The sequence below is a fragment of the Cryptomeria japonica genome, chromosome 4 (genome assembly GCF_030272615.1).
Source record: "Cryptomeria japonica chromosome 4, Sugi_1.0, whole genome shotgun sequence".
Classification (NCBI taxonomy): Eukaryota; Viridiplantae; Streptophyta; class Pinopsida; order Cupressales; family Cupressaceae; genus Cryptomeria; species Cryptomeria japonica.
In genome coordinates, this window is record NC_081408.1 from 585,547,373 (window position 1) to 585,575,187 (window position 27,815).

The 27,815-nt window shown below is 34.9% G+C and overlaps 1 protein-coding gene across 1 annotated transcript; it reads right to left on the reverse strand.

Annotated features, from left to right (window-relative positions):
* Window positions 1-22,932: 22,932 nt before the first annotated feature.
* LOC131076243 (cytochrome P450 750A1-like) lies at window positions 22,933-24,636 on the reverse strand. Its single transcript, XM_058013319.2, has 2 exons — window positions 23,659-24,636; window positions 22,933-23,544 (listed from the first exon to the last, which is right to left on the reverse strand). The coding sequence occupies exons 1-2, from the start codon at window positions 24,634-24,636 to the stop codon at window positions 22,933-22,935; spliced, it is 1,590 nt and encodes a 529-aa protein (XP_057869302.1).
* Between the last annotated feature and the right edge of the window lie 3,179 nt (window positions 24,637-27,815).

Here is a 27,815-nt window from a genome sequence, read left to right on the forward strand (position 1 = left end):
TTTCGATGGCTTTTTTTGTCGGTAGTGCGACAAAAATGCGTTGGACTTTCGACGATTTGCCGTCGATATTTGACCCAAATGTACTAGTGTTTGTTGGCCCTCAATTACTCATTAAGATTGATAAAATATTGCGAGAAGCTTTTCCCAGCAGACAACATGAATCATTTGCAGGTATCTTAGTCATTTTGGTTGGTTATCTTGCACAGCTTCCCCCAGTTATGGATAGGCCTTTATATGAATCTCACTCAACGACACTGGCTCTATGGCACACATTCAATACTGTTTTGACCTTGGATATTCCATTTCATCAACAAGGCACAAGTTCTTCATAGATAAGATTTTGTGAAATATTGCTTAATATCCGCAACTCAACACCATTGCAAACAGACTGGGAATCCCTGCAGTAGCGATCAACCCATGCTTTGACACTTGATGAGAATAATCACTTCAGCCAATAGAAGCATTTGTTTGCAACAAATGCAGCTTCAAGTGCACACAACATAAAAATGTTAACACAATTGCACTCACCCATTGCACGTGCAACATCAATCATTGCACATCAAAGAGATAAGAAGGCACACCAAGAAGAACAACTAGCATTTGAAATTCTTCTTTCTATAGACCATGAAATTATGCTTATTGCAAATTTATGGATAGAAGTTGGCCTTGTAAATGGTGCTTTGGGTCAAATCAAACAAATTGTCTATGATACAGCTTCCAAACTACCTGATCTGCCAAAATATGTCATTGTTCTTTTCGAACATTATACTGGGCCTTCAAGGGATCCACAAAATCCAAAACATGTCCCAATTCCACCAATTACTACTGGAAACCGCACACAAATTCCACTAGCAATGGCACAGGGCATTACTATTCACAAATCACAAGGGCTGACATTAGACTTTGCCACAGTTGACATTGGCAAAACAGAGAAACAAGGCCCAACATTCATAGCACTGTCAAGAGTAAAAGCAATTGAACACCTACGTATACAACCAGCCTTCACCTACCAAAGGTACTCTCGATTGAAAGATGCAACATCAACAGTACTACGAAAGGCAGAGGAAGCCAACTTGCTCCAGCTTTCACACAACACAAAACAAACATACCTACAAAACAAACACAATCATGTATGCAAATCACATCTTCATTATGTTTTCATGTATTGTATATCTTCTATTTAATGTATCAACACAAAACAATATTTCTACTTTTCAGGATCAACAACACAACTAATGTCTATAGAAGTGAAGAGCCCTTTTACATGTCCCAACTCTACAACAAAAAGGTACACACCTAGCACCCACTTCCTATTCAACTATTTTGTAGCTTTCAACAAATTTTTCCCCTCCTATTTGCTAAAAATTGTTTCTCATACATTCTTATTTATCACAGTTTGCAATACACATTCAGTCTACAAGGCACCCATTCACTTTTACACATATAATGGTTTCTGATGCTATTTACTCACTGTATCACTCTTTACAATTGGTAAGTATTATACTATTTATCATTACCTACCTTTTCTCATTGACATTCCTTTACACCTTCAAGTTCTTTTGATTGAGTAATTGAGCTTTCAGTAAACAATAGAATCATATGAATATAACAATTACAAATTTTTGCCACTTGTTCAATGCATTTAATAATCACTAATGATGTACTAATACAAGATTCTTCCTTTCTTTATTTTCTTTAACTGCACCTCTTCCCTTTCACAGGTATTCTAGTTTGTGAAGATTAGCTTTCAAAAAGAACAACATCCAATACACCAAGCTCATTAATTTGAAGGCATGTAACACTCTTCAGATTTTCTATTCTCTACTTCCAGGTTTCTTGCTTTGTTTATGTTCTTTAACTATTTGTAGATTTCAGCACTTTCAGTTTGCAACGCATCTGTTCACTTTTACACATTGATTTCTGATGATGTTTCCTCATTGTGCCTCTCTTTACAATTAGTATGTATTATACTATTTATCATTATCTATCTTCTCAAAATTAACAATCCTTTACACCTTCAAGTTCTTTTGATTGAATAATTGAAATTTCAGTAAAAAATAACATCATATGAATATAACAATTACAAATTTTAGTCACTTGTTCAATGCATTTAATTTTAGATAATGATGTACTAATACAAGGTTCTTACTTTTTTTATGTTCCTTAACTGTTTATGGACTTGATCACTTTCACTCTGCAAGCTCAAGAATTTCAAGGTATGTAATAGTCTTCAGATTTTCTATACCGTACTTCCAGGTTCCTTGCTTTGTTTATGTTCTTTAACTATTTGTACATTTGACCAATTTCAGTCTGCAAGGTACCTGTTCACTTTTACGCATATAATGATTTCTGATGGTATTTGTTCACTGTGTCTCTCTTTATAATTAATAATTATTATACTATTTATCATTACCTACCTTTTCCCATTGACATTCCTTTACACCTTCAAGTTATTTTGATTCAATAATTGCAATTTCAGTAAAGAATAGCATCAAATGCAGCAAGGTCATTACTTTAACGGTATGTAAATTGTACTCACTTGTTCAATATATTATGCTTTCTCAAGGTTTTGAATTTGTACCTATTATTCAATTCAACATTAATTGACTTCTCTCTTTAACACCCCTTCATTCTTTCAGGTTCTCTTCACTGAACAATTCAGCTTTCCATAAAGAACAATAGGTAAAACTTTTCAGATTACAAAATACTCTTAGGTAGATAACTATATCATTACCACTTGGAAAGATTAACTTGCTTTCACTTATTAAACCAAATTTAATTATTATTTTCATAAAGTTCTCTGCAGAAAAGATCTCTCACAACAAACAAATACTGACATGAATCATACAGGAGATTCCAATTCTGCAATTACACATCCATGAGGTATTATATTACTAAAAAGTACTAACTTCCAAATTTTCAAGCTTTTCAAAGTATTTAACTTCACCAAACTTACATGTTGGCCAAATCTAACTTATATAAATGAAACAATGATGCAGGTCTTTCATCATATACATCACATGGAATTCAAAAAAAGGCTATCTAACATGCTTCTCTTACCAGCATGGGGGATGGAGGGTGGATAACAACAATACTCTGGGTCCAACAAACAAAATTGGTTGGAAATAATATAGCCTACAAAAAAAATGTAAAACAATATTCATGACATTTTCTTCAAGTACATCATGCTGCATACAACAGCATGGGGGATGGTGGGTGGAAAATTTTCAAGTTTGGGAACAACCATTGGTTGGGTTATGTACGCGAAAATTGTCTTATTGTACAATTAACTTTTTGACTTTAATAAAATTTTGTTATTCAGTTATAAAATACAAAATACTTCTCAATATCACAACTGTAACACATCTACTAACATATTGCCTTAACAATCAAACCTATCGGCCTCCTGTTGCAGGCACTTCCCCTACAACTGCTAGTTTATTTAGGGGTTGGGTAGTTTTCACATTAATAAGATAATAAATTGTTGTGATGCCCGACTCATGGCCTAGAGTGCTATTACATTCTTAGGATAAGATTGGAAAGGCCTTGATGGAAAGACTATACTCCCTTATCTTCACGAGAGGTTGAGTTGGTTCCGCATGGGTGTCACTGGGTGCCAAGATCCAAAGAGATTGCTAGGGAAACCTTTATGAGGACATGCAATGACACTTTCCCTACATGTGTGTCCTTAGTCTTAGCCTTGTTTCATGGAAGTCTCTGGCATTAGTCTTTGTTTAATTTGAGCCTATGTTATTGGATTTGCAAGATATTTGTTACATTTCCTGGTTGTGTCCTTTGGGAGTAAGGTGTCAGTCTAACCTTAGTGTATGTGGGGCCTTATATCATTGTCCAGGCATGGGGGATGGTTCCTTTTTGGTTCCAAATGGTTAGGTGGTTGATTCCTTTTATTTCATATGGATATTTTCGTTGCGTTAGATGTTCATGAGCGTGATGGATAGTTTTATTTCATCAGATCTTGTGCTATAGAGAAGTTGTACCTTATGATTATTCATTTGTAGTAGATGATGTATATTTATGATAGAATACTTGTACATGATGTAATATGTAATTTTCTGCATTTTCAAGTTGATCTTCCCAAAATTTTCATCATATATTTTCTTAAAAAGCTCAATAGCCTCCCCATTTTTCTTAAGGCACTCCAACATCATTCTTTTTTCATCTTATTTCCATAGGGCACCCTCATTGTTCTCAGAAGTGCATCCCTTCCCCTTATCCTTCAATTTTACCTGATCCTCTTTCTCCACAACCCTTTCAACCCCTTCCAACTTAGCTAAGGTAGTTCTTTTCTTAAGATGCAGAGTCTTAATTTTATAGAACACCCAGCATTGGAAGCAACACAAATCAAATGAGGTGCTTCTAGAAGTGCCCAAAATATTGAACATCGATTCAGGCTTGTCTTGTAAATCCTGGGAGTCCAAGTCCATCGATTCCAAGTATTGATTACCAGAGTTTTGAGGAGGCATCTCACCCCCCACATCAAAATTAGATAAAATCATCTTCTTACCCTTCCCCTTGGGCTTCAACTTGTAACTAGAAGTATCCTCCCCCAACCAAATATCATTGTTCTTCTTGAGGATTCTAACCCTCTTCTTAGGGGGTGTAGAAGCAAAAACCTTAACCTCAGACTCAGAGTCATTGGATCCATTAGTAGGGGTGTAATCCTCCTCTTTATCTTCCACACTGGCCTTCACCTTGTTAACCCTAGCTTCAAAATTCTCATAAATTAAAAGGATTAATCCCTAATGAGCCAAAGGGCTTGACTTAGGGTTCTTAATGTGGTCAACCAGACAATCTTAGGAAAGAACCCGGAAAATAAGGAAAGGAAACCTTATTCCCATATTTAAAATGATTGAGAAACACAAAATGGTAGCTATAGACTTTAGTAAACCTCCCATCAACTCTAACAAATTCCATTATCACTTTTAGTATTTTATGCCAGAAACTTTTTACCTAGTTGGGAATGAAGTAAGTTTTTTCCTTCTTGACAAGCCTCTCCTTTTCATCATCATCCTTAGGAAACATTTTCACCGCATTGTCAGAAATTTTTCTATCCTTGAAGAACTTGGCCCCCTCCATCGGCATCCCCGTGACCTTCGCAACCAAATTCTCATCCAACTTCACCATTTGTCCAAACAGAGTGACTTTCTTTTTGTTCCATCACTTAACAAAGAGTTTGGAATACAGTCCTTTTTACCATGTAATTTATCCATATACCCTGTAAGCCCTCCCTTCTACAATCTCCTCCACACTTTTTGTTCCTTCTTCCAGCCTTCATAGCTCATCAACTCATTCCTATTAATATTGCCCCCCATTGTTTCTGTAGTCCAATCAACCCCTCCTTCACCTAAGAAAAAAGAAGCTCTGCAATACCAGCAGAGAAACAAAAAGCTAAGGCACAAAATGCAAATAATCACCCACAAAGCATGTGGGGTGGTTCTCCTCATATAATCTAGAAACTTCCTGCTAGCTTGACAATCATTTATGCTTATGTGATGTTGATAGAGAGACATAGTTATATTTTGTATATGAACATTGATTATAATGGATGTTGTATATTATCTTATTTGATGTTGTAATTTAGTAATGATGTTATGACACCCTAGGGAATATTTTTATTTGATTATTAGTTGATATGATTATTTCGCTTGTGTACTTTAGTTACTTGTTCATGTTAAAATTGTATCATTAACGTGTATTGAGTAATGTAATAATGTAGTTAAATGAGTAGTTGTTACTTTAAAAAAAATTATTTCCATCTTTTCTAGTTTATGTGTTAGTTTCTCTAGGGTTTCGTGGTGGGAATTATAGAATGCAGTTGTCAATCTGTAGGGTCTCATTTTAATGCATTTCCTCAGGTTGTAATCCCAGAACCTGATATTGCTAATTTTCCATGGAATGTACCTTGCCAAGAGGGTAGAGTTCATCCAAATGTAAGATATGATCCTTTCATTAGACCCCCACTCCATATGGACAGATATAGGTAGCTTGATTTTACTAGTATCCTTGGGTACCCAAATCCTATAGATAATGATATAAGATTGGAATTGCCAAAATTTTCAAGGAGTAGTGGGGTGTTAGGTGATGATCATATTAAAGCATTCATGAATGTCATGGACAACTTTGAAGTTGAACATGAAGATGTCCTGATGAAATTCTTTACATAGTAATTAGTAGATGATGCAAGATATTGGTATAAGGGTCTTCTGAATGCACACATTAGTAGTTGGCTAGAGTTTTAGAGAGTATTTAGAGAGCAATATGGAGACCATACTGATGTAAGATTCAAATTGGGAGAAATGACTACCATACAAAAGAATTACAATGAGATGGTTGTAGAGTTTAACATAAGATTTGTGAAAATCTTGAACAAGATGCTGTATCATTTGAGACCAAATGATTAGATGTTCTTAATATTTTATATGAAGGCATTTGATCCTAAATTTGGATATGAATTGAGGTCAAGGGAGCCTCCAATTCTTAGAGATTCTTTTAAAGAAACAATTAGCATTGAGAACTTGCTGGAAGGGTTGAGAAAAGAGATTAAGTAGATATCCTTTAGAATCCTAAAGGCCATCAGGGTAAGCAATTGAAGGATGAGGATAAGTTTGATAAGGTTATGAGTACATTAAAGGATCTAAGATAGAAGGTTGCAACAAATAAAAAGTGGTTACCTAATGATAAGCCATGTTTCCAATGAGGTGATAGACCAAGACTTAATGACATGCCCTATAATACGAATTGGTGTGATGGCAAACCTGTTAATAATTTCAATAATCAGAAAGGGGTTTCTAGTAAAGATACTCCCGACCCTTTAAAAAGACCAAATGCAAACATGGTACATGAAAATCCCTAGTTTTATGCATGTGACCTTCCTCATTATCCTGCTTAGTGTAGTGTTACTTTAGGAATGCAAGATCCTGATGAAACCTGTGACAAATAATGTGATGATCACCATACTGTAAATATGGTCTCTTTGGGTCCAGATGTTGTCTTACATGAGTATGATTCATCAAATGATGAGGTACATGATAATGATACAGATTATACGAGACAACACTCGGCTATCATAGATCAACAAGTATTTTCTAACATAGAAGATAATCTAGTGGGAGAAGTTACAACAACAATATATAATGGTGCTAATAAAAGGATCAATTTGAGGAGGCCTTCTAAAGAATAAATAAAAGAACTTACGGTTGTAGCAGTGAAACAAGCCAAAAGTAACTATCATTTAAGAAATAGGACTGTTAATGCCAATCGGGGTCAACAAGGGAGTCTATTTGTGAAGGAACCTTAGACTAAAGCAAAGGTGGTAAGTCAAAAGACTGAAGAGAAGCATAAAATTCCAATGAATTCAAAAAACCATCATTCAAATTTACAAGGAATTAGTAATGGAGATCCAGAAAAGGGCAAGGTCCAGTAAACAAACACCTTGAAGTCCAACACTTCTGCTAAAATGAAGAAAAATGTTTTGAATGATGTAAGTAAGAATGATCCTTAGCCTATGCATAGTCTTCCTATGTTTGATATTGCACAAACTCTGTCCAAGATAAAAGTGTTAGTACCTTTGATGGAAATGATGAAATTTTAAGTGTAGAAATAATGTTGGGTCTTTAATTTCAAGTTTTTCTGACCATTCTATTGAGTCAACCCCATTTGTTCTTACACAAGGAAAGGTGAATAAGCAGATAAATGCCATTCAGGTTGAGAGAATGAAAACACCTGAATTCTATTTAGGGTCAACTATTACTCAATGTCCATACCAAATTGATCCTTTTTATTTGAATCTATTGATTAATAATAAGCTTGTGACAAATAACATGATAGACTCAGGGGAAATAATTTATGCAATGCCAAAAAAAGTCATGAAGGAGCTAAGAATAAAAGTAGATATCTCGTATAGGAAATGTTATGGAATGGACAATAGGTCAATCCTAGTTATAGGTGTTATAAAAGGGTTAGAGTTAAAATTAGCATAATGCCCTGAAGCTACATATAGAATGGATGTGGTTATAGTAGATATTGCCTCGTGTTATGGTATGTTGTTGTCAATATAGTGGACTACAACAATAGGTAGGAATGTGCAGCTAGATTTGTCCTATGCTACTATTCTAGTAGGAGGGTAATTGATTAGGATTGATAGGGAAAGATGATCCAAACAAGTTATAGATGAAGTAGATCCTGATTAGCTACTATGTTTCTATGATATTGATATAGATAATTTCAGGGTAGAGCAAGTGGAGCCACTATTTCAAAACACTAACCCTATGATCGATGAAGTGACTGCTAATCATGATGGATTGTGGAAAATATTCTTTGATGGTGCCTGCAGCCGAGAAGGATTAGGAGATGGTGTATTATTCAATGCACCTAATGGAAAAATTTTCAAGTATTCTTTCCTATTGTCATTTGAATGCACAAATAACACTGGAAAGTACAAAGCATTATAGCTCGATCTTAGTATAGCTGTGAAACATGGTGTAAAGATGTTGTATGTTTTTAGAGATTCAAAGTTGGTTATCTCCCAGGTCAGATCTAGATATTCCTCTAAGAATAAGAGGATGAAACAGTACAAGTTTGCAGTGTGGGATACCATTGAGCTTTTTGATGCATTTGCCATAGGATGGGTGGAGAGATCGAAGAATATCATGGTAGGTTTTCTAGCTAATATTTCTTTGAAAATAAATTGATGCACTAAAAAAAGAAATGTTAGGAACACAAGATTCAAATGTTAATGTTGTTAGTATCAATAAAAAATAAAATAGAAATAAAACTAGAATCCTAAGCATGCATATTAAGAGAGATATTAAATAGATTATAGAAAGCACACAAAAATGAAGGAAAGACACTAAACCCTCCCAAATGCTCTCCAAAATGCTCATAATTTCTCCTCCCTTGTTCCTCTCCTCTCCAAGTTCCACATGAGTGTAGCCCTCATCTTTTTGCACTACTATGGATGTCTTATGGAGATTCAAGATTATGAAAAATGACTAATTATGCAAATGCAAGATAAATATGAGAAAGTATCTAATTAATCTATGTTAATTTTATCCAAAATAATAAAGAAAAGTGCTCCTAGATGCTCTCTCAAATTTGGTATAAGTTTGATGCATACAAGATTTTTGGATCTGGATGAAGAAGGAATGGGCTCTATTTATAGGAAAAACAAGGCAATGGATGGTTGAGATTGAGTAATCTCAACAAGGGTTAGGATCGATGGATTTATGATCCATGTGAGGGCTTTCAACCCAATCCCAGGATGACAAATGTCAACATGAGATGGCTTGAGAGGAGAGGGAAGAAGCATTAAATGCTTGAAATGACTTGAAGGCTACCTTAGGAGGTAAGGTTAGGATTGAGTTGAATGAATAAAGATTTTATTAAATGAATAATGCCTTTATCCAATAGACAAACTCTTGTGCAAGAGTTAGTGGGGATAACCATGGTCAAAGCAATGAATGCTTGAAGAGACCCATGAGTTAAATGAGGGTTGAGTTGGAGGGGAAGTCTCTAACCATGTGGGTGAGTTGAGTTAACCATTAATGGTTATGTAAGATCCATAAATGGTTATGTAAGAACCATTAATGGTTTGGAAGAATTTATGGGTTAACTCGTTGCAGACAAAGCATTTAATGCTTTTCAAAGACTTTAAAGGCTTTGAGAAGTGACTCCAAGTTGCTTAGGAATGTGGCAATAATTAGGGAGGGTGATTAGGATAATTTAGAATGGATTAGAAAAATCTAGAATGGGTTAGAAGAGTCTAGAATGGGTTAGAAGAGTCTAGTGGGTTTGGTGGGTGAGAGAAAATAGGATTTTAATTAAAATAAAATTCATTAATTTCAACTAAATAGACACAACTTGCATTTGTAGGAGGATGCAAGTGGGGGGGTAGTTTAGGGATTTAAATATGAGGAAAGGGGTTAAATTAAATAAATGTGCTTTATTCATTTAATTGATTTAGAGTGTGGCTTAATGAATTAATTTAAATAAATTGAATAATTTATTTAATTAATAGGAGAATAGATTGAGGATGAAATTAATTAAATATTAATTTAATTAACTGATTATTGATTGTTAAATAATCAAATAAATAGTAAATATTCATTTTATTAAGTGGACAGATTTATGTGACTACATAAACGACCTTACTTTGGCAGGGATATCAAAGGTGGAGGTAAAAGTTAAACCATCTATTACCGATAACATTCGTGATTGGCAAGTATTTGAAGATGATGATGAGATTCTTAAGTTCTTATAGTGCATTGATTAGTATGAAACATAAGAGATTGATTTCAATGTGTTTTTTGAGATTGAAGATGGTTAGTTGCTTTAGAGCGGGTGTTTGATGGTAATGATAGTTATGCAATGGATCTTGCATTTCTGAATAAAGATGAATTGGAGGAGATAAATTTGGGAAAAGAGGCATCTCCAAAGAAGGTATACATTGAGAAAATGATTATTCCTAAGATTAGGGAGATGTTGATTGCTTTGTTGAGAAAATATAAACTTTTTTTTTATTGGTCTTATGATGACCTCAAAGCATACAGGGAGGGCTTGTTTCAGCATGATATTCCTCTGAAACTGGATGCATATCCTTTCAGATAGAAATAGAGATCGATAAATCCTAGGTTAGCCCCTAAGATGCAAGAGGAATTGATGAAACTTATCTAGATGGAGGTATAATCAAACCAATTAGACACTCTTCTTGGGTATCAAATTTAGTTCAAGGAAAAAAAATGGGGATATAAGATTGTGTGTGGACTTTAGAAACCTGAATGTATCCTTGTTAACATATAATTACCCCTTACCTAATATGGAGGCGATTCTCCAGAGAGAGACTGGTTGTGACTTGCTAAGAATTATGGATGGTTTCTCTGGGTATAACCAAGTAATAGTCGAGTTAAAACAATACAAAACTGCTTTAACGACTCCCTAGGGTACACATGTATATATTAGAATGCCATTTGGTTTGACAAATGTTGGTGCTACCTTTCAAAGAGCTATGGATGTAGCATTTGAAGATCTAATTAATATTATCTTGGTTATTTATCAGGATGAAATTACATCTTATTCCAAAAGACCTGAGGATCATTGTAAGCATCTCAAGAGGATATTTGTGAAAGCTTTGGAATACAGAATCTCATTAAACCCAAAGAAATGCAGTTTTGTTGTGACAAAAGGCAAGTTGCTTGGTTACATTGTTTCTAGAGATGTGTTAAAGATAGATCCAGAAAGGGTTGCAACCATAGATAAAATCCTGATCCCAAAAGTTGTGAAGGCAATTTAGTCCTTCTTTGGTCAAATCAACTTTGTGAGAAGGTTTGTTTCCAATTTGGTAGAAATTCTCAAACCCATTTCTAGAATGCTAAAAAAGGGTGCGAGGATGGACTGGACAAGAGAGAAATTGGAGGATTTTATAGACATAAAGATAGCTATTAGAAGATCCAGTCCTAAAATCACCTGATTCTGACAAGCCATTCTAGATATTTTTATTTGCCTCGTTTCATACTATTGTTGCAGTTATGCTACAAAAGAATAATGAAGGTTTTGAGCAGCCTATATCCTTTTTTAGTAAATCTCTTCAAGCGGTAGAATTGAATTATGATATTTATGAAAAAATAGCTTATGCCCTAGTCAAAAAAATAATTTATTTTAGATCATACTTGGTTGGGGCTAGGATTATTGCATGTCCCTAATGTAGCATTGAAGGACATTTTTTCTCAATCTGAGGTAACTGGGAATGGGTGTAGAAAAATCAATAAAATCTAGGAATTTAATATTGAAATCCAAATCACCAAGTTGGTTAAAAGGAATGGGTCTTGCAACATTAATGGCAAAAACAAATTTGGAGGTGGCCCAAGTAAACAATGTGGTAGAAAAATATTATTCCATAACAAGTATTGAAAGGCAGCCTTGGTATTCAAGTATTGTATTTTTTTGAAAACTATGAGATGCCTTGAAGAAATGAATGACAATCAAAACAAGACATTGAAATTGCAAGATCAGAAATATGTGTTGAAGGATGGTGATCTTTTTTGGAAAAACAAGGATGGTATCTTACTGTTTTGCTTAGACAAGGGACAAGCCCAATAGATCTTAAGAGAAATGCATAAATGGGTCTGTGGTGGAAATTTTGCAGTGAAGACTACTGCTCAAAAAATACTCAGAGAAGGATATTATTGGCCTACTTTATTTACAGATGCTCATAGTTATGTAAGGAAGTGTGAACCATGCTAGAGATTTTTTGGAAAACTCAAATATGTTGGAGCACTACCCCTTAAACCCTAACAAATAGAAGCTCCATTTAACCAATGGGGAATCGAATTCATAGGGGAGATTAATGAAAAGTCTAGTGATGGCCACAGATGGATATTGGTGGCAATTGATTATTTCACTAAATGGATTGAAGCTATACTTACCAAACAAGAAACTAGTAAAGTGGTGATCAACTTCTTGCTAGATAATATACTCACAAGGTTTGGTATGCTAGAAAATATTATTATGGATATTGTTATGTGCTTTAGATCAGAAGAATTCAGGGATTTTTGTGACTCCTATGGAATTACAATGTTATATTCATCCCCATATCATCCTAAGGGAAATGGCCAAGCCGAGTCGAGTAATAAAAGTATTTTGAATATCATAAAAAGTTTATTGGAAAAGAACAAAAGCGCCTAGGATTCCAAGATAAAACTTGCACTATGGGCTAATAGAATGACTATAACTATAAAAAGGGCCACAGGAAGATCCCCTCTTGAACTGGTTTATGGGTACAAGTTCATCCATGAGGAAGATGATAATGTTATGGAACCAATGGAAGAAAGGAACATACAGTTGGTTGAATTGGATGATATGAGAAATGAAGCTTGAAAGAGGAGTGCTAAGTTGCAACAATAGACTAAGTATTTGTTTGACAAAAGGACCTCACAAAGGAATTTCTAGGAAGGAGACTTGGTTATGACGTGGAATGCCAAAAACCAGGAGAAAGGAAAACATGGTAAATTCAAAGCTATTTGGCTGGGTACATTTGAAATAATTGGTAAACATGGAGAGTATTCTTATTTTCTCCAAAATGCTGAAGGTGAAGCTATGGAATTGCCAATGCATGGACAATTCCTTAAGCATTTCTTTGCTTAAACTTCCTTTTCCATGCATAGTAGTTTTAGGATGTACAATTTATACATATTCCTTTAGATTGGGGTTTTGATTTGATTGGTCTAGCTCCTAGAGTCTGGCTTCTCATCTTAAGTGCACTAGTTAAGCATCCCCAACAGGAGCTGCTACTACTAGGACTATTGAAGTTTTTCTCTTTCCTCAGGTTGTCTTATCCTTGAAAGGCCTGGTTATGATGCATTTTAAAAGTGTTATTTGACTAAGATTGATATGCATAGAGATGACCCTTTGTTATATTATGCCTTTGACCTGTGCAACCGATTGTCTCCTCTTTAGTGATTTATTTAATGGCTTTATTTTCATATCGCAATCGACCCCATGTCAAGCCTTAAGTTGTTTTGCTGGTGGATTGCATCTTCATTATGGGTTGGTTTTATTTTCTTTTACATACACCGCGATGCCTCCCTCGTCCCTTTATATAATTAGAATTTTGCACATGACATATGGACCTCTTTATGAGTTTGTCTCGCTAACCTGCATTGTGTCTAAGTATAATCTATGTTGCGTTGAGGTTTCCAAGGTTGTTACTAAGGTTATAGAGGCATACAGTATTGCACCCCGCAATCCCACGTTGTTAATAATAATCTTTAGTGTTATCACGCGGGTGTGCGGAGAACGTGAGGGTAGTTTAAAGGACCTTGTATTGCCGTAAAGTTTTTACACATGATTGGCTATGTGCTACAGGTCTGCGGAGTTGATATCCACGGTGGAAGTCAGGAGTTATTTTAACCATTGGATCTGATGAAGTGGCACGTATCTATAGTTGGGTTTCAAAATTATAAATGACTATTTGTTGCTTACTTGGAGTTGTTTTATATTAATGCCAAAGAGACAGGATTCTGGTTTGAATTGTAATATAATAAATGTTGATTTCGAAGTGATGTTTTACATTTTATGTTCAGGAATTTCAGAAGAGGAAAGCTTAGAGTGACAGCAAAATTTTGTGATTGCACGACACCAGAGGACACAAAATTCTTGCAGTTTTGGAGCTAATAATACAATAAGTTTAAATTTTCCCTTTTCTTCCATTTCATTGACATAGGAGAGTTGGATTGCACAATTAAAGACCATGGTTGTGTAGTTGCTGGATAAAAGTTTAAAAGATAAAACACTAGGGTGCTTCTAGTTTGCAAATGCCTAAAAAGGGGGAATCCTCTGTAGGTAAGAAAAAAGAAGAGGTTAATTCAATAGAAACATGAGCAATCAAAAGGTGTTGGAGTTGAGAATATATCCCAAGTTGAATTGACAAAGCCTAAGACCTCTAGAAAAAGAAAAGTAGAGGCAGAAGAAACATCAACACCTAAGGAGAGAAAACCTAGGGCCCCTAGAAAAAGTAAAGAAGTGCAATCTATTGAAAAGGACCAGGTTGTAGAAGTTTTAAACAAAGAGCATGAAGTCCATGTTGAAAGCATGGAAGAACATTCTCAGAGGCTCGAGGTAAATGAGGAGGCGCCAAAAGATTCTACTAGAACAAGAGGAACATTATGTCAAGATCTTTTGGACGTGCTCCCAGCATCTACTATGAATAATTGGGACAATGATGATTTATTGGACATATGTGTACAATGTGGAGACACATACATTCCAAAAAGGGGTTGGAAGTTGTTTCATAATTTTACAGAAATAGGGATGAGACTATTCCTAAGTGCAATCCATGGTCTTTGAACATGGGTAGGCTCATCATTCTTGATGTGTTTATTGAGGTGGACCTTAATAGATATTTGTCAACTAGATACGATCCAACTTCAAGAACAATAAGAGATGCAGAGGGCCATATCTTGGTGGATATATGTGAGTTGGAAATCATAAACTATTTTGGTTTAATTGGGCCAAGCCATGTTAGAATTGATCAAAAGGCTTGAGGCAGATTATAAAAAGAAATTAAAAACAGACAAAGAAGGGGAGCTACCTCTTTTTAGGCCAAAGGATTAGCAGTTTAATGCTCTCCCTATACCACCATTTGAGAAGGAGCCCTTTTTTGTTAATGGATTTGAGTAGTACTTTATCAAGACTTATTATACTCTATGTCAAATATTGGGTTTGGATGTTGAAGACAAAATCCCAGCATGGATAATGTTGATGGCAATGAGGATTCAACATAAGAAATTAATATGGATAATTAATTTTCTTCATATATTTCCAGACAAATCCATAAGGGATTGTTGAAGGTTATGGAGAATGCCAGGGAAATTATTTTTAAGTATTCTTCTCTACTGTGTCATCTTATCTTGTTTTAGCATAAATATGAATGGGGTGGAGACCTTCAGTTGAGATTATATGATAACCAAGGTATCCCTTTCCTAGTTTGAAGATGGTGTTACATCTAGGATAGAAAATCAAATGTGGGAGATTATGTCACCTTTCATCAACACTTTGTAATTAGGATCATACATTGAATAGGATATGAAATTGACAGGATACCATTAAAAGTTATGGATTTATTGGGACCAAAAGATAGAAGAATTGATGATGCTGGTGGGTTCAACTTTGGTGATTAGTTTTTGTTTTTCAATTACACCCTTATGAGTATATGGTTGCCCACAACTACCTCATCAGCTGCCAATTTATTTTTCCCCTAGATTAGCTTTTCTTGAATTTAAGTGGCAGCTTATTTGGATGGAAAAAATGCATATGTTTGATCAAAGGAAGGGGTCTTTTCTTCCATGATCAACCAGGTTTGGTGACTTTTCTATTGGTGAGAAATTTTTAGATTGGCTACAAAATTACATTATTGTCAGGTATGATTTGAGATTTGAGATTCAAAGGGATCATGATTTTGAAGGCTTCATGAGTTGGTTAAAAAATAAGCACCCGAATAATAGTAATTTTGTACATGATATTGATTATAATGAGGATGTAATAAGAAACTGTGTTGATACTACTGTTGTGGTTTAGAGAAAGAAGAAGTGGGCCATCTTGGTTAATATTTCAAATGAAATGAGAAAGTGGTACCCCAACTTTCTTGGATTTTACAGTAATAAAAATAAGAAGATAAGAAGAATACAAACTATGTTGGAAAATATCCAGTTGATATATGAAGAAAAATATGAGTTGAATGAGCATGAGAAATGACATGATATTCAGGTTCCCCTCCAGTCTTCCAATGAGGTAACCCAAGAGACTTTAATTGAATAATTAGTAGAGCATTCACCCTCTAAGATGCAAATAGGGGTTGAAGAAATGGATCCACCATTCAAATGGAAAGATGCTGAAAATATTTCATCGCTTGACAATTAATGATGACAGATCACATGTGTAGAGCTTTTCATAAAAAAGAGCAAAGGCGAGTTTCCAGATTGTTCCTATGGCTTTGCTTGTTTAGCATTGACTTGAAGTCTGGTTTTGGTGTTAGCCTAAAAAATCACAGAAACAGTACCATAATGGGTGGAGACAAAAAGAGAATGGATCCATCCTCATGCGATCTTTGGGAGAAGAATGAGGAGGCCTAGAGGGAAATTGTGGATGGGGGTATGGAGCCCTATGTTCGGAAACTTCTTGGATAGGACCATGAGCTCATAGACTCATTTGTGGCTAATTGGGACAATGGGGTGTTGTGTGTGTACGGGGCAGAGTTCAAAATCGATAAATCATTCATTGCCGAGATTACTGGGATCAGTATGGAGTGCAAAAAATTCTTTAGGGAAAGGAAGAATTTGGAAGAAGCCCTCTATTTTTATGATAAATAGAGTGAAAGGAGAAGGTTTAAGAAGAACCAAGATGGTGGCTACAACCGGTTGGACATTCAGAGTTTCTAGGAAGACATGGCCGGATTGATCATGAGGTACATTACCCTCGATGGGTGATTTGCTAGTATTTTTTGTTACCATTTTACTATTCTGAACCATTTTAGAAATGATAAGAGAATTTCTATTCCATTTTACTTGTTATCTTCTTTGGAGTTATCTATTAGAAGGAATGCTAAGAATGAGGATAACCTGATTCTTCATAAGGGTTTAATCCTCTTAATCATGAAGTATGTGAAGGCCCATGAGGTCAAACCTTCCCTTTCTCTGAAAACCCTAAGTCTTTAGCCAGCCAGGAGGTGCATCATGTGTCAGATATAGAGTTTGATGATGCAAAGGATGGGAAAGCTATGGATTGGAATGATGTCTGGTTTTTGAATGATTCTGAATATAAAACCCTCAAAGGATGATGGTCCCCTAAAAAAGACCACCTCTGGTACTATTAGCAGCATAAAAAACCCTCCTAGATGGGTTGTTAAGAAAAAAATGCCTATTTCGCAGACCCACATTGTGTGACCACAAAATATAAAAAAGTAGAAGACTAGTAATAAGGCGGCGATTCTTGACAAGGAGGATAATGAAATAAAGCTCGGCATCCCTCTCAATGTGGACCCCAATGAGAAAAAATATGATGTAAAGAATGTTGATATGATTTTTGGGAAATCACTGATGTATTAGGAAAAGTGTTTCTGATGGTTCTTTGGGGAAATCAATATTCTAAAACAAGAGATTAAAGACCTCATTGCCACCTTCACTGAGATTCCTGCTCCAGATAAGATTGAGGAACTCCCAAAGCTCTCCCAACAAATTGTGAAAGACAACAAGATTATGAAGAGTGAGCATGAGGCAAAAATTGATAGGCTGGAGAAAGGGAATCACAAACTGAAGAGAAAACTAAAGGGTTTAGTGGAGGTCAGTAAGGAAGCCATGCACACTAGCATTGAGGGTCTTAAGAGAGTCAACAAGGAAATTGTATTGTAGAAGGAGCAAATGGACAGAGTAGAAACATCCCAAGATACCAACCTGACTAGGATGAACCAGGAGGTGCAGGCATCCATGGGACTGTGTACTAGGACCAGGAGAAAACATCAGGTGACTGATAGCTTAAGGTTTATTATGGAGGAACTCCAATATAATAATGATAAAGTTATCTAGAAAAATGCTGAGCTTATGAGAGTTGTTTCTTAGTTTTTTACTGTTGCATCCCATTTTTGGTCTGTCTTTTGTGGTTTTCAGTTCTAGGGTGTTTCTCAGTTTCTGTAGCTGGTTAGTGGTTGGTTAGACTCTGCTTTCTGTGATTTATTTTTTGTTGGATTTGGGTTTTGGGTCCCTGTTAAACCCATTTATCTTAATCAAAAACATGGTTCAATAACTTGTCACACGAGCCTTTGATGAGAATCATCCCAAACCTATGCGGTACAATGACAACAAATATTAAGAATGCCACCATATTAAAGGTCATGACACTAAAAAGTGTAATATGAAATTAAAGAATTACATCCAAGACCTTATTGATAGAGGAGAGGTTGAAGTTAAAAAGGCCAAATAAAATACATCCAATGGAAATCTTAATATTTATAAGGATCCATTCCCTAAGCATGATAAATAAAAAGACTCATCATCTCATTCTATACCCTATGATTACACCAACACTATATCATATTTTGACTCCTTGGTTGGTATAATAGAGGCAATTGATAATCACGTTAACACCATCACCATTTAGGGAGCCGATAATCCTACCACACCCCAAAGAGGGATAGTTGTTATCCAAGTAGCATCTTCCCCTTCCGTTGATTGCAATGTAACCAATTGTAGAGGAAGGGTGTACTATCCAACGGGCTCCTCCTCCTCCCCCTTCTTCCTGCATCACTCTATCCATATTTTGTAATAACATCCTTGATCACCTTGGCTAAAATCTTGTACACATTTCCATCCTCGAGTTTCTTAAGACATCACCCATTCATTAGAAAATCCTTGAAAAATCCTTACTTGAGTCACATGTTCCTGATAATATCATTTCCTCATAATTTCAAGCTTTGATAGGAAACCTTTCTGCTCGACATCACCTCATATTCACTTCCAAAGATGTCCCATCCAATGAACCCCCGTTGAGGACCTTCTCCCTATCAAGGTCCATTTAAAAAATAAATTGAATGAACCCTAGTGCCAAAAAATTAATCTTAAGCACCATCCCAACATGGGTATAAGACACCCACCATTTGATTTCCTCCATAGTATGCTAGATTCCTGTGAATTTTATGATAATGATGCGTTTCTTTATTCTTTCAATCTTCAAGTCCAAAAAGTGATCTAGTATGGTCATATTCACAACTTCCTCAGAGACTGATATGTTCATGTTTCCTACCACAATCCTTGTGACCCTACTTCTTCTATCCTCCATGGCCATCTCCATCCCTTGACCAAAAACAAGACTCCCCAACTTCTGTGCATAATCTTCAATAATGGGATTCACTTATATGCTTTTTTCAACTTGCAATTTGCACCCTTATGCTCCTTTACTCAACACCATTCAAAGCCAATGCATTTGTGTTTTTTAATTATTTAAAATAAATGTTCATTCCTTAATAGTTTTTGTAAACACACTCAAGCCATTATAGTTAACCCTTTTCATGTCATCATAATTATGCCTCTTGATGCTTATTTACCAATTATTTGATTATTTAATTAAATTTTATTTAAATCAAAGATACATTTAATTTAATGACATTATTTTATACACATATACTCATACATTATATATAAATATTATTAATATTGAGAGGTATTCTATAATGACAACAAATTGTGAAATGTAATGGCATGAACATGTTAAAAGCTCTTATCTTTTATCTAAAATTTGATAGCCACTTACATATTGATATGGTAATATTTAATAATAAGCATAATATTTCTAAAATAAATGACACATAATTTATGTCTCATTGTATGTAGTAAATAAAATAGTTCCAAAGTAAAATAAATAACTTTTATGTAAATAAAATGCTTCAAATTGGCATCTCTAGACAGTTATTGGATAGATGTTTTTATGTAAATAAAATAACTTCAAATTGATATCTTAACAATTATTAGATAGATGAATATAAGATAGCTAAATGAGTTTCAAATTACAAAAATAATACTTTTATTTATATGCAACGTTAGCCCATAAATAATTAATAAACATAACTTCAACATCAATAATAACTCTAGTACTATTTTAAACAAGTAGGTAATTTTTGTCTTTCTATCAAATTGTATAAATTTTTTGCAATTTTATGAATCCCCATTGCATATTGTGGTTGAGTTTTTTGAAGTAGAATACATTTTAGGCCAAACAAAAAATTATGCCACTAAAGATTATGATTTATTCTCTAGTAAATCTTGGGATGGGAGTCAATGATTTTTTTAGTGGTTAATATTCACCAATTGGCTATTTTTTGAAAATTGACTAATAGTTCAAGTTTTAGGGTGACCTAAATCGCCATATTTTTACAAAATTTTATTTTAGTCATAATAAAATCACTAGATAATTTATTTTGTTATTTTTTTAAACTCAATATATTTGCCACAATATTTGATACATGATTAGGTCAAATTTGCCAAAATTTTATTTAATTTATTGTAGAAATATAAATTAATTTGCCAATAATATATCATAATTATTAATTACTTTAGGATTATATCATAAATATTTAGTTGCCACCATTGATTTAAAATATAATCTAATGACCATCATTGTATTCCATGAGGTAAATTCTACCTACAAGTTGTAAAGCTCATGGGGTTGAAATTGCTTTTTAATTGTCGACCTCAATGGAAATGAATGGTCTAAAAATATTTGGGCCCCATGAGTATTACAAATTGTTGGTACATTTTATCTCATAGCATACAAGGAGGGTTATTAGATTATTTTAAATTAATGGTAGAAACTAAACAAAATAGTGTCTACCCCTTAAACTCATTAATGATTTCCACCTTTAGGTCTTTACTTTTATAGAAGAATGTATTTTTTAAATGTAAGTATTTGCAATAGTAATTAGTGCATAATCTTATTATTTTGAAGATTTGCCAAGATTTTCTATCAAAAAAAATTTATGTTAAAAAAATCTAATATTTTTCTTTAAAAAAACGAAGATTAGTCAATAAAAATGTTTATTTATTTTTCCAAAAAAAATAAATATTCACTGAGAGTTTATACCTTTTTTTTATGGGGGTTTCTTAAAGTTATCAATTGATGGGGGTCTTGTTTTGTGCAAATTCTTAAAGAAGAATAAGGCTTAAATCTATATTATTGAAGCCATTAAGAGTGGTTTCCAATCTTAGAATGGAATGTTCATGGAAATGCTCTTTATATTCACCATAAATAATTGGGCTCTAAGAAGATTGAACACATACAAAGATTTATCATTCTATCAACTTCTTTCTCACTCACATCGGATATCTCCTAGTGCTCCATTGTATTGAATATGTATGTTGTTCTAGAGAATACCGCCACTACAAAAGAACAAGTTTTACCTGAAGGTCAAGGAGAAAATATAACCCTCAGGTTTATGTAAAGTTTATAATGCTTGTTGCTTGGTGTTGTAAGCAATGCATTTTGTTATCTCACTACTTGTATGTTATTTACAACTATAAAAGTGGTATATTTTTTTGTTGGCTACCATGGTTTGAAATGAGAAATGCAATCTCCTCTGTCTATATGTTATAGACCTTATGTTACAGCCTCTTTTGGTTGTTGGTTGTCTTGTAACTCTATATTTTATTATTAAATTTAGACTCAACTCCTTTTATATAATAATATCATAAACAACTAGATAGAAAATATTCATAATTATCTATATAAAACTGAAATCATACATATTAGGTCACAAGAGAATGAATAGAGGGTACAAAGACCTTCTATAAGTAGTATAAGTATTATGAACTGTTGTAGCACTCTAATCAATTTTAAGGGTTGGTAGATATCCTTAATTCAAGATGGAGAAGCTTAACCCTCCTAGATGTGGTGGCTTCAAAGAGTTCCATCATATACGAGTCCCCATCCATGCTCCACTCAAAGAAATGAATGAGTTAAGCCAAAATAAGGTTGATGTTACATCAACCATGGCTACACTTGGGCACCCTCTCTTTATCAAGCAACTCTTTGTCTCTCACAATATCAACATTTTGCCCCGTAAAATATTTTAAAAGAATGATATTTCTTTTGCTTAAATTTGCATGTCATTTATAAATTATAAATTTTTTTGAAAAAAGTCTATTAGTAATTACAAACATAGTATTTTTATTTATAATAAATTTTAGACTATAAATAATAAAAATGATATAAGGTAATTTGAATTTATTTCAAATAAAATTGAATAAATCAAGAAACTCTTTATATTATAGAAATTTAATTTATTCTTCATTACAAATTTTGATATTTAAATATTATTTAAATAATATTTTTTTAAATCATTATTTTCAAATTGAATGTCATTTTTTTATGGAGGTTTGTTAACAAATTCGTTTTTGCTACTTGATACAAGAGTAGGAGATTTTAAGTTGAACTTCTTTGGCTAATAGTCAAGGATTGAGGGGTATCCATTCCACCAAATTCGCAAAGGGCACAATCTTGACCTCATTCGTTTTTGACTTTACCAATAAACCAAAGATCCATTTACTATAAAAAAAACATTAAAATTGAATGCTAATTTTAAATTATAAACAATCAAAAAAATCTATCAATAACTACAAAGATATTATTGAATTATCTTAATTCGTGAAATAAATACTCAACAATAATACAGCCAGAATTGAAAATAACTTTTAACAACAAGAATAACTCCATAATATTTCAAACAAGTAAATAGCAAAGATTCATAGTTATCTATGCTAAAAAGAAATCAAACACCTATTTAGGCAACAAGAGTATGAAGATGGAATCTTCTGACTGGAGGGCATGAACAGCTTATATAACTAGTATCACTAATATTGAAAAGCACTCTACTAAAATTCAAGGGCAGGTAGATAGCCTTAAGGCAGGACGAGCGAGAAGGTGAACACTCCTGGGCGTTGTGACTCCAAAGAGTTCCGTCATATCCAAATCCCCATCCACGCTCCACTCAAAGCAATGAACGAGCTGAGCCAAAGCAAGGTTCATGGTTACATCAGCCATGGCTGCGCCTGGACATCCTCTCCTTCCTGCTCCAAATGCCAACATATCAAAATACTCTTTGTCTCTCACAACATCAACTTTTTTACCCATAAATCTCTCTGGCTTGAATTCCAGAGGATCTTCCCACAAGGATGGGTCTCTTCCAATAGCCCAAGCATTGACAATAAGCCTGCTTCTCTCAGAAATGAAGTACCCACCAACTGTACAATCTTGTGTGGATTCGTGTGGAAGCAGCAAGGGTAACACTGGATATAACCTCAGCGTCTCCTTCACCACACACTGCACGTACTCTAAACTTCCTATATCACGCTCACATACTGTCCTTTCTCTGCCTACCACTGATTCTATTTCCTCTTGCATTTTCTTGGCCACACCACGGTTTCTAAGAATCTCACTCATTGCCCATTCTATCGTAGTAGACGTCGTTTCAACTCCAGCCAAGAATATATCCTGTAGAATTTATACAGCCTTGTTAAATCAAATTAAAAAAACAGAATTACCAACAAACTTGAAATAAGTTATATTTAAGATTGTGTTATAACTAAAAAATGAATAGATACGTACAAAAACAATGGCTTCAATGTTTTCCTGTGTGATTGCCTTTCCATCAAGGCTTTCCATTTCTAAGAGCACGTCAATGAGGCCTTTAGTAGCAGCATTCTGCTCCTGCTCCTTGTCCTTGTCCTTATGCAACTTCATCCTGCGCTGCTCGTGTTCCTCTATTATTTTTTTTATCACTTGGGCAATGGAATTGTGTACCTTTTTCAACCGCCTCTTCACGCCTTGCAAATCCATCCAGTCTAAGTAAGGAATGAAGTCCCCGATATTGACAGCTCCTACTGTAACTGCTGCCTCTACTGCAAGCTTCTTTATCTCTTCGCCATTCCCACCCACTTGAGCGTCACTCTGAGAAGAAATTTTAGTACCGGAAAGGATTCGCCACATGACTGCCTGCGTAAAAGATGAAAACAAGTTGGTGAGATTAACAAGTTTCTCACCCTGCCCAGACATTTCCCACACTGAACGAACAGTGAGAAGCATTTCTTCCTCTCGTACACAACTGAAGGACTCGATCCTTTTGGCATTCAGCAATTCCACCACGCACAGCTTCCTCATGTGCCTCCAATAAGGCCCATAAGGAGCCAACACCATATCCTTGTAATTATAAGCAAGGTGTTTCCCTGCAGCAGATTGAGGTCGGCTGGCGAAAACATTATCGTGGGTTTTCAAGAACTCCTTTGCCATGGCAGAAGAAGAAACAACAACAGTGGGAACAGAACCCAATTTTAACATCATGATGGGCCCATATTTCCTACCAAGTTCATGAAGATCGCGATGAGGAAGCCTTTTCAACTGGTTCAGATTTCCAATAATGGGCCATGTAAAGGGCCCCGGGGGCAATCTGAATCCCAATCTATTCTTCCTTTTCACGCTAAATCTGTGCAAAACCCACAAGAAAATTATGAGTGAACACAGTGTAGCTGTTGCTGGAGCATATTCACCCTCTCTTATTATATTTATTGAGTCCAAAGGTGAAGCCATATTGAGCAAAGATGTAGGAAAGTCTTTCTGTGTCTCCAATTTATAATTGAGCAAAGATGTAGGAAATTCTTTCTGCGTCTCTTTTGCCTTGATTTTTCTTCAGCTGGACACCATATTGTCAAGAACACGTGCTTTGAACAGCTTTAGTCACAGGCACGTTCCTTTCCTTCAATACATTTTTTAACAGCTTTAGTCACATGCACGTTACGTTCCTTTCCTACAATACATTTTTCTCTTCGAATTTGATGAACTTTCTCTATTAAATAATATTTCTATTTAATACTATCAGTCAGTGGTAGTATTTTATTTATTTTGGTTTATTGGTTTTATACAAATTGTTGATCATGATTAAAAAATTCAATGGTAAGATCTTGGTAAGGATCTTTATAGACTTCAATTAGATAAGTTCAATTCATATGAAATTTTGTATTGACTTTATATTGCTTTTTGCTGTTTATATTGTCTTTATATAACTAGAGAACATGGGAGAGCTTAAATATTTAGTAGTAGGAATATTAATTATAGGATAAAGGAGTAAAGGACGCGTGAGAGCTTACATGTCGAATTTAAAAAAAAAACATGTTTCACAAGGTGATGGAAAATATAGTTTTAAATTTAAGAGCAAAAGAAGGTCTCTCTAAATATACAATTTTTTTTATATAGAAATTTTACTTAAAATTGTTTGGAAGAAAAGTAATATAATTTCTTTTACTTTTTCAATTTAAATAACATTTCTTAAAAATATCTAATTCTAATTAAATTAATATTAAATATAAAATATTAACAATTTTATAGTTATCATTTTTCATATATTTTAATAAAAAAATAACTTTACTATATAAAATTATTTAAATTTATTTTTTAAACATTTTTATTGTTAGTTGGAAAAATATCATTAGTTTAAGGGCGAGAGGAGGATGGAAGCGAAGACGGGAGTGCGTGCTAGGGTTTTAGGGGAGATTGATGGTGGGGGTGAAGATGTTGATGACAACGATGATGGTGAGTCTAGTTGGAGGGAGCATTGGACCAGGATTTTCGTTGTCCTTTCACTGTTGTGGACTGTTTGGTGCAGGGTGGGAGCAAAGGGTTTTGTGTCAGGGCTTTTGCGGTCGAGGATCCCCCCTTTTTCTAGGTCCTAGCTGTGTTTGTCGCTTTCGACTACCCTCCTTGTTTTTTCTCTCGTGCTTGGTGGGAGGGGCAGTGTGAGCTCTTATATGGCTATTGTTCTGGCTTTTGTTGCTAGGTATGGGGATGATCTGATGGATTTCGATGAAGATGGTGATGGTGGGTTGTTGGCCACTACGGTTTTGTTCTTTCTTGGTGCATTGGTGATCTTTTTGGGGATCTGCCTTAAGGCCTTGAGGGTGGGGGTGGACTGGTTGCATCTAGTGCCCTTAACCTTCTTTATTTTAGTTGATCTGGCAACCTTTTGTGGTCTCTGTTGGTTCCTCCTATGCCCTTTGGTTTTTCTTGCAGATTTGTTGATGGGTAGCCTTCTCAGGTCCATCCATGTTTTTGCTAGCATTATCTTTTGGTTAGCTCGTTCCATGTAGCCTTGGATTTCTTTGGCTTGCCTTTTTGAGGTGTCCCTCTCTTCTTCTATGGCAAAGATGGATGATGGAGACAACCTCTCTCCTATTGAGGTGGAGTTGGGTTTTGCAGTGGAGACTGGGTGGTGCTAGTGGGAGGCAATTGGTGCCCTATTTTTGGACAGTTTGAGTTTAGAGGGTGATCTTTTATTTGGCTTCTCTCCTTTTGCAGCTATTGAGGTGGTGTTCTTGGAGGGAATTTTGTGCTTCAATGCTCTGTTCTCTTTCAAGACCAAGGTTGTGGCAGCCTTTCAAAAACCCAATGTGGCTGGTAGTGAGTTGCTTGCTAAACCCACCATGTGTTTCAGAGGAAGGTTAAGGGAGCCTTTTCAAAACCCTTGTTTTTCCTTTTGATGGGGTCTGGTCTTCTTTGTGTCTATCTTTTGACTCCTGGGTTTCTTTGTGAGGAGGGATTTTTTGTCCCTCTCCTTCTTGGTTCCATGGCTTTGTTCATTGGGTTCCTTTGTTTGCATCTTGGGGGTTCTCTGGTCTGTCCTATTGGGGTGGTCCTGTCTTCTATGGAGGGGGAGATGGATGTGGATGGACGTTACCTCTCTCCTATTGAGGTGGAGTTTGATGCTACTAGAAAGGCTTGGAGGTTCTATTTGGAGGTTGAGGCAGGTTGTGGGAGCCTTATAAAACCCATTCTCCCTATGTATTTTGTTATTTTCAGGGATAGGCTAGATGTTGGTAGTTTTCAAGGGCTTAGTTTGGCTAGTATTTGGTTTTGGTTAGGATCAGGTTTTTCTTTTGGTGGCCTGGAGACTTTTTTACAGGTTGACAGAGCTTGGGAAAAACCTTCTTGGTGCTTGAGGGTGCCTGTTAAACCCTTCTGGATTCTATTTTTTAGATCTATAGTTTGATGATTTAGATCTATTATTTCTGCTAACTTGGTTTGTATTGGCTTACTTTTATTGTCTGATTGGCATCTATTTGGCGGTGGTTGCTTTGTTTTTATGCAACCTCTTTCACCACTAGTTCTGTAATGTTTGATCAGCCATGTGAGGTTGTGGTTAGGTTGCTATATGTCTTTCATGTATCTTTTTGCAGTGTTCTTTTGTGGATTTCAGATCCGTGAAAAATTTATGGGTTTCAAGTCCCTTCAAAACTTGTTGTACGAGGTTTTTGGTCCACTCAAAACCTGTTTCCCTCCCTAATCAAAATATTTTTATTGTTAGTTTAAAAAAAATCATTTCTACAAAGTTATACAAACTTGTTTCACTATTGTATTGTCCTCTCGAATTTTGTACACACTGGATCTCATTGATCAAACAAGGTTGAAGTGTAATATTTCTCACAACTATCTGATAACGATGTTTATTGATTTATCTTAAATATCCAAGTGTGCATGTAATCTAATTTTTGACATGCTCATATTGTCTCTATGTAGTCATATATGTTCTATTATAAACAATTCATTTTACATTTACTCTAGATTTGGGGGAGAATTTCTATTTTAACTTTACTATCACCTTTTCAGACACCCAATTGTGTTCATTTTTGTTTGTATTTGTTTATGGAAAGGGGAAATCTATTTTCAATGGCAAATATTGTTTGTTTGTTGTTGTTGGTTCAAATATTTAAGGACAA

Coding starts and splice junctions, on each gene's coding strand:
- LOC131076243 (XM_058013319.2), bottom strand. CDS start 24,636: ATGGCTTCACCTTTGGACTCAATAAATATAATAAGAGAGGGTGAATAT. Junction 23,545..23,658: donor ACATTGAAGCCATTGTTTTT/GTACGTATCTAT, acceptor TAAATTCTACAG/GATATATTCTTGGCTGGAGT.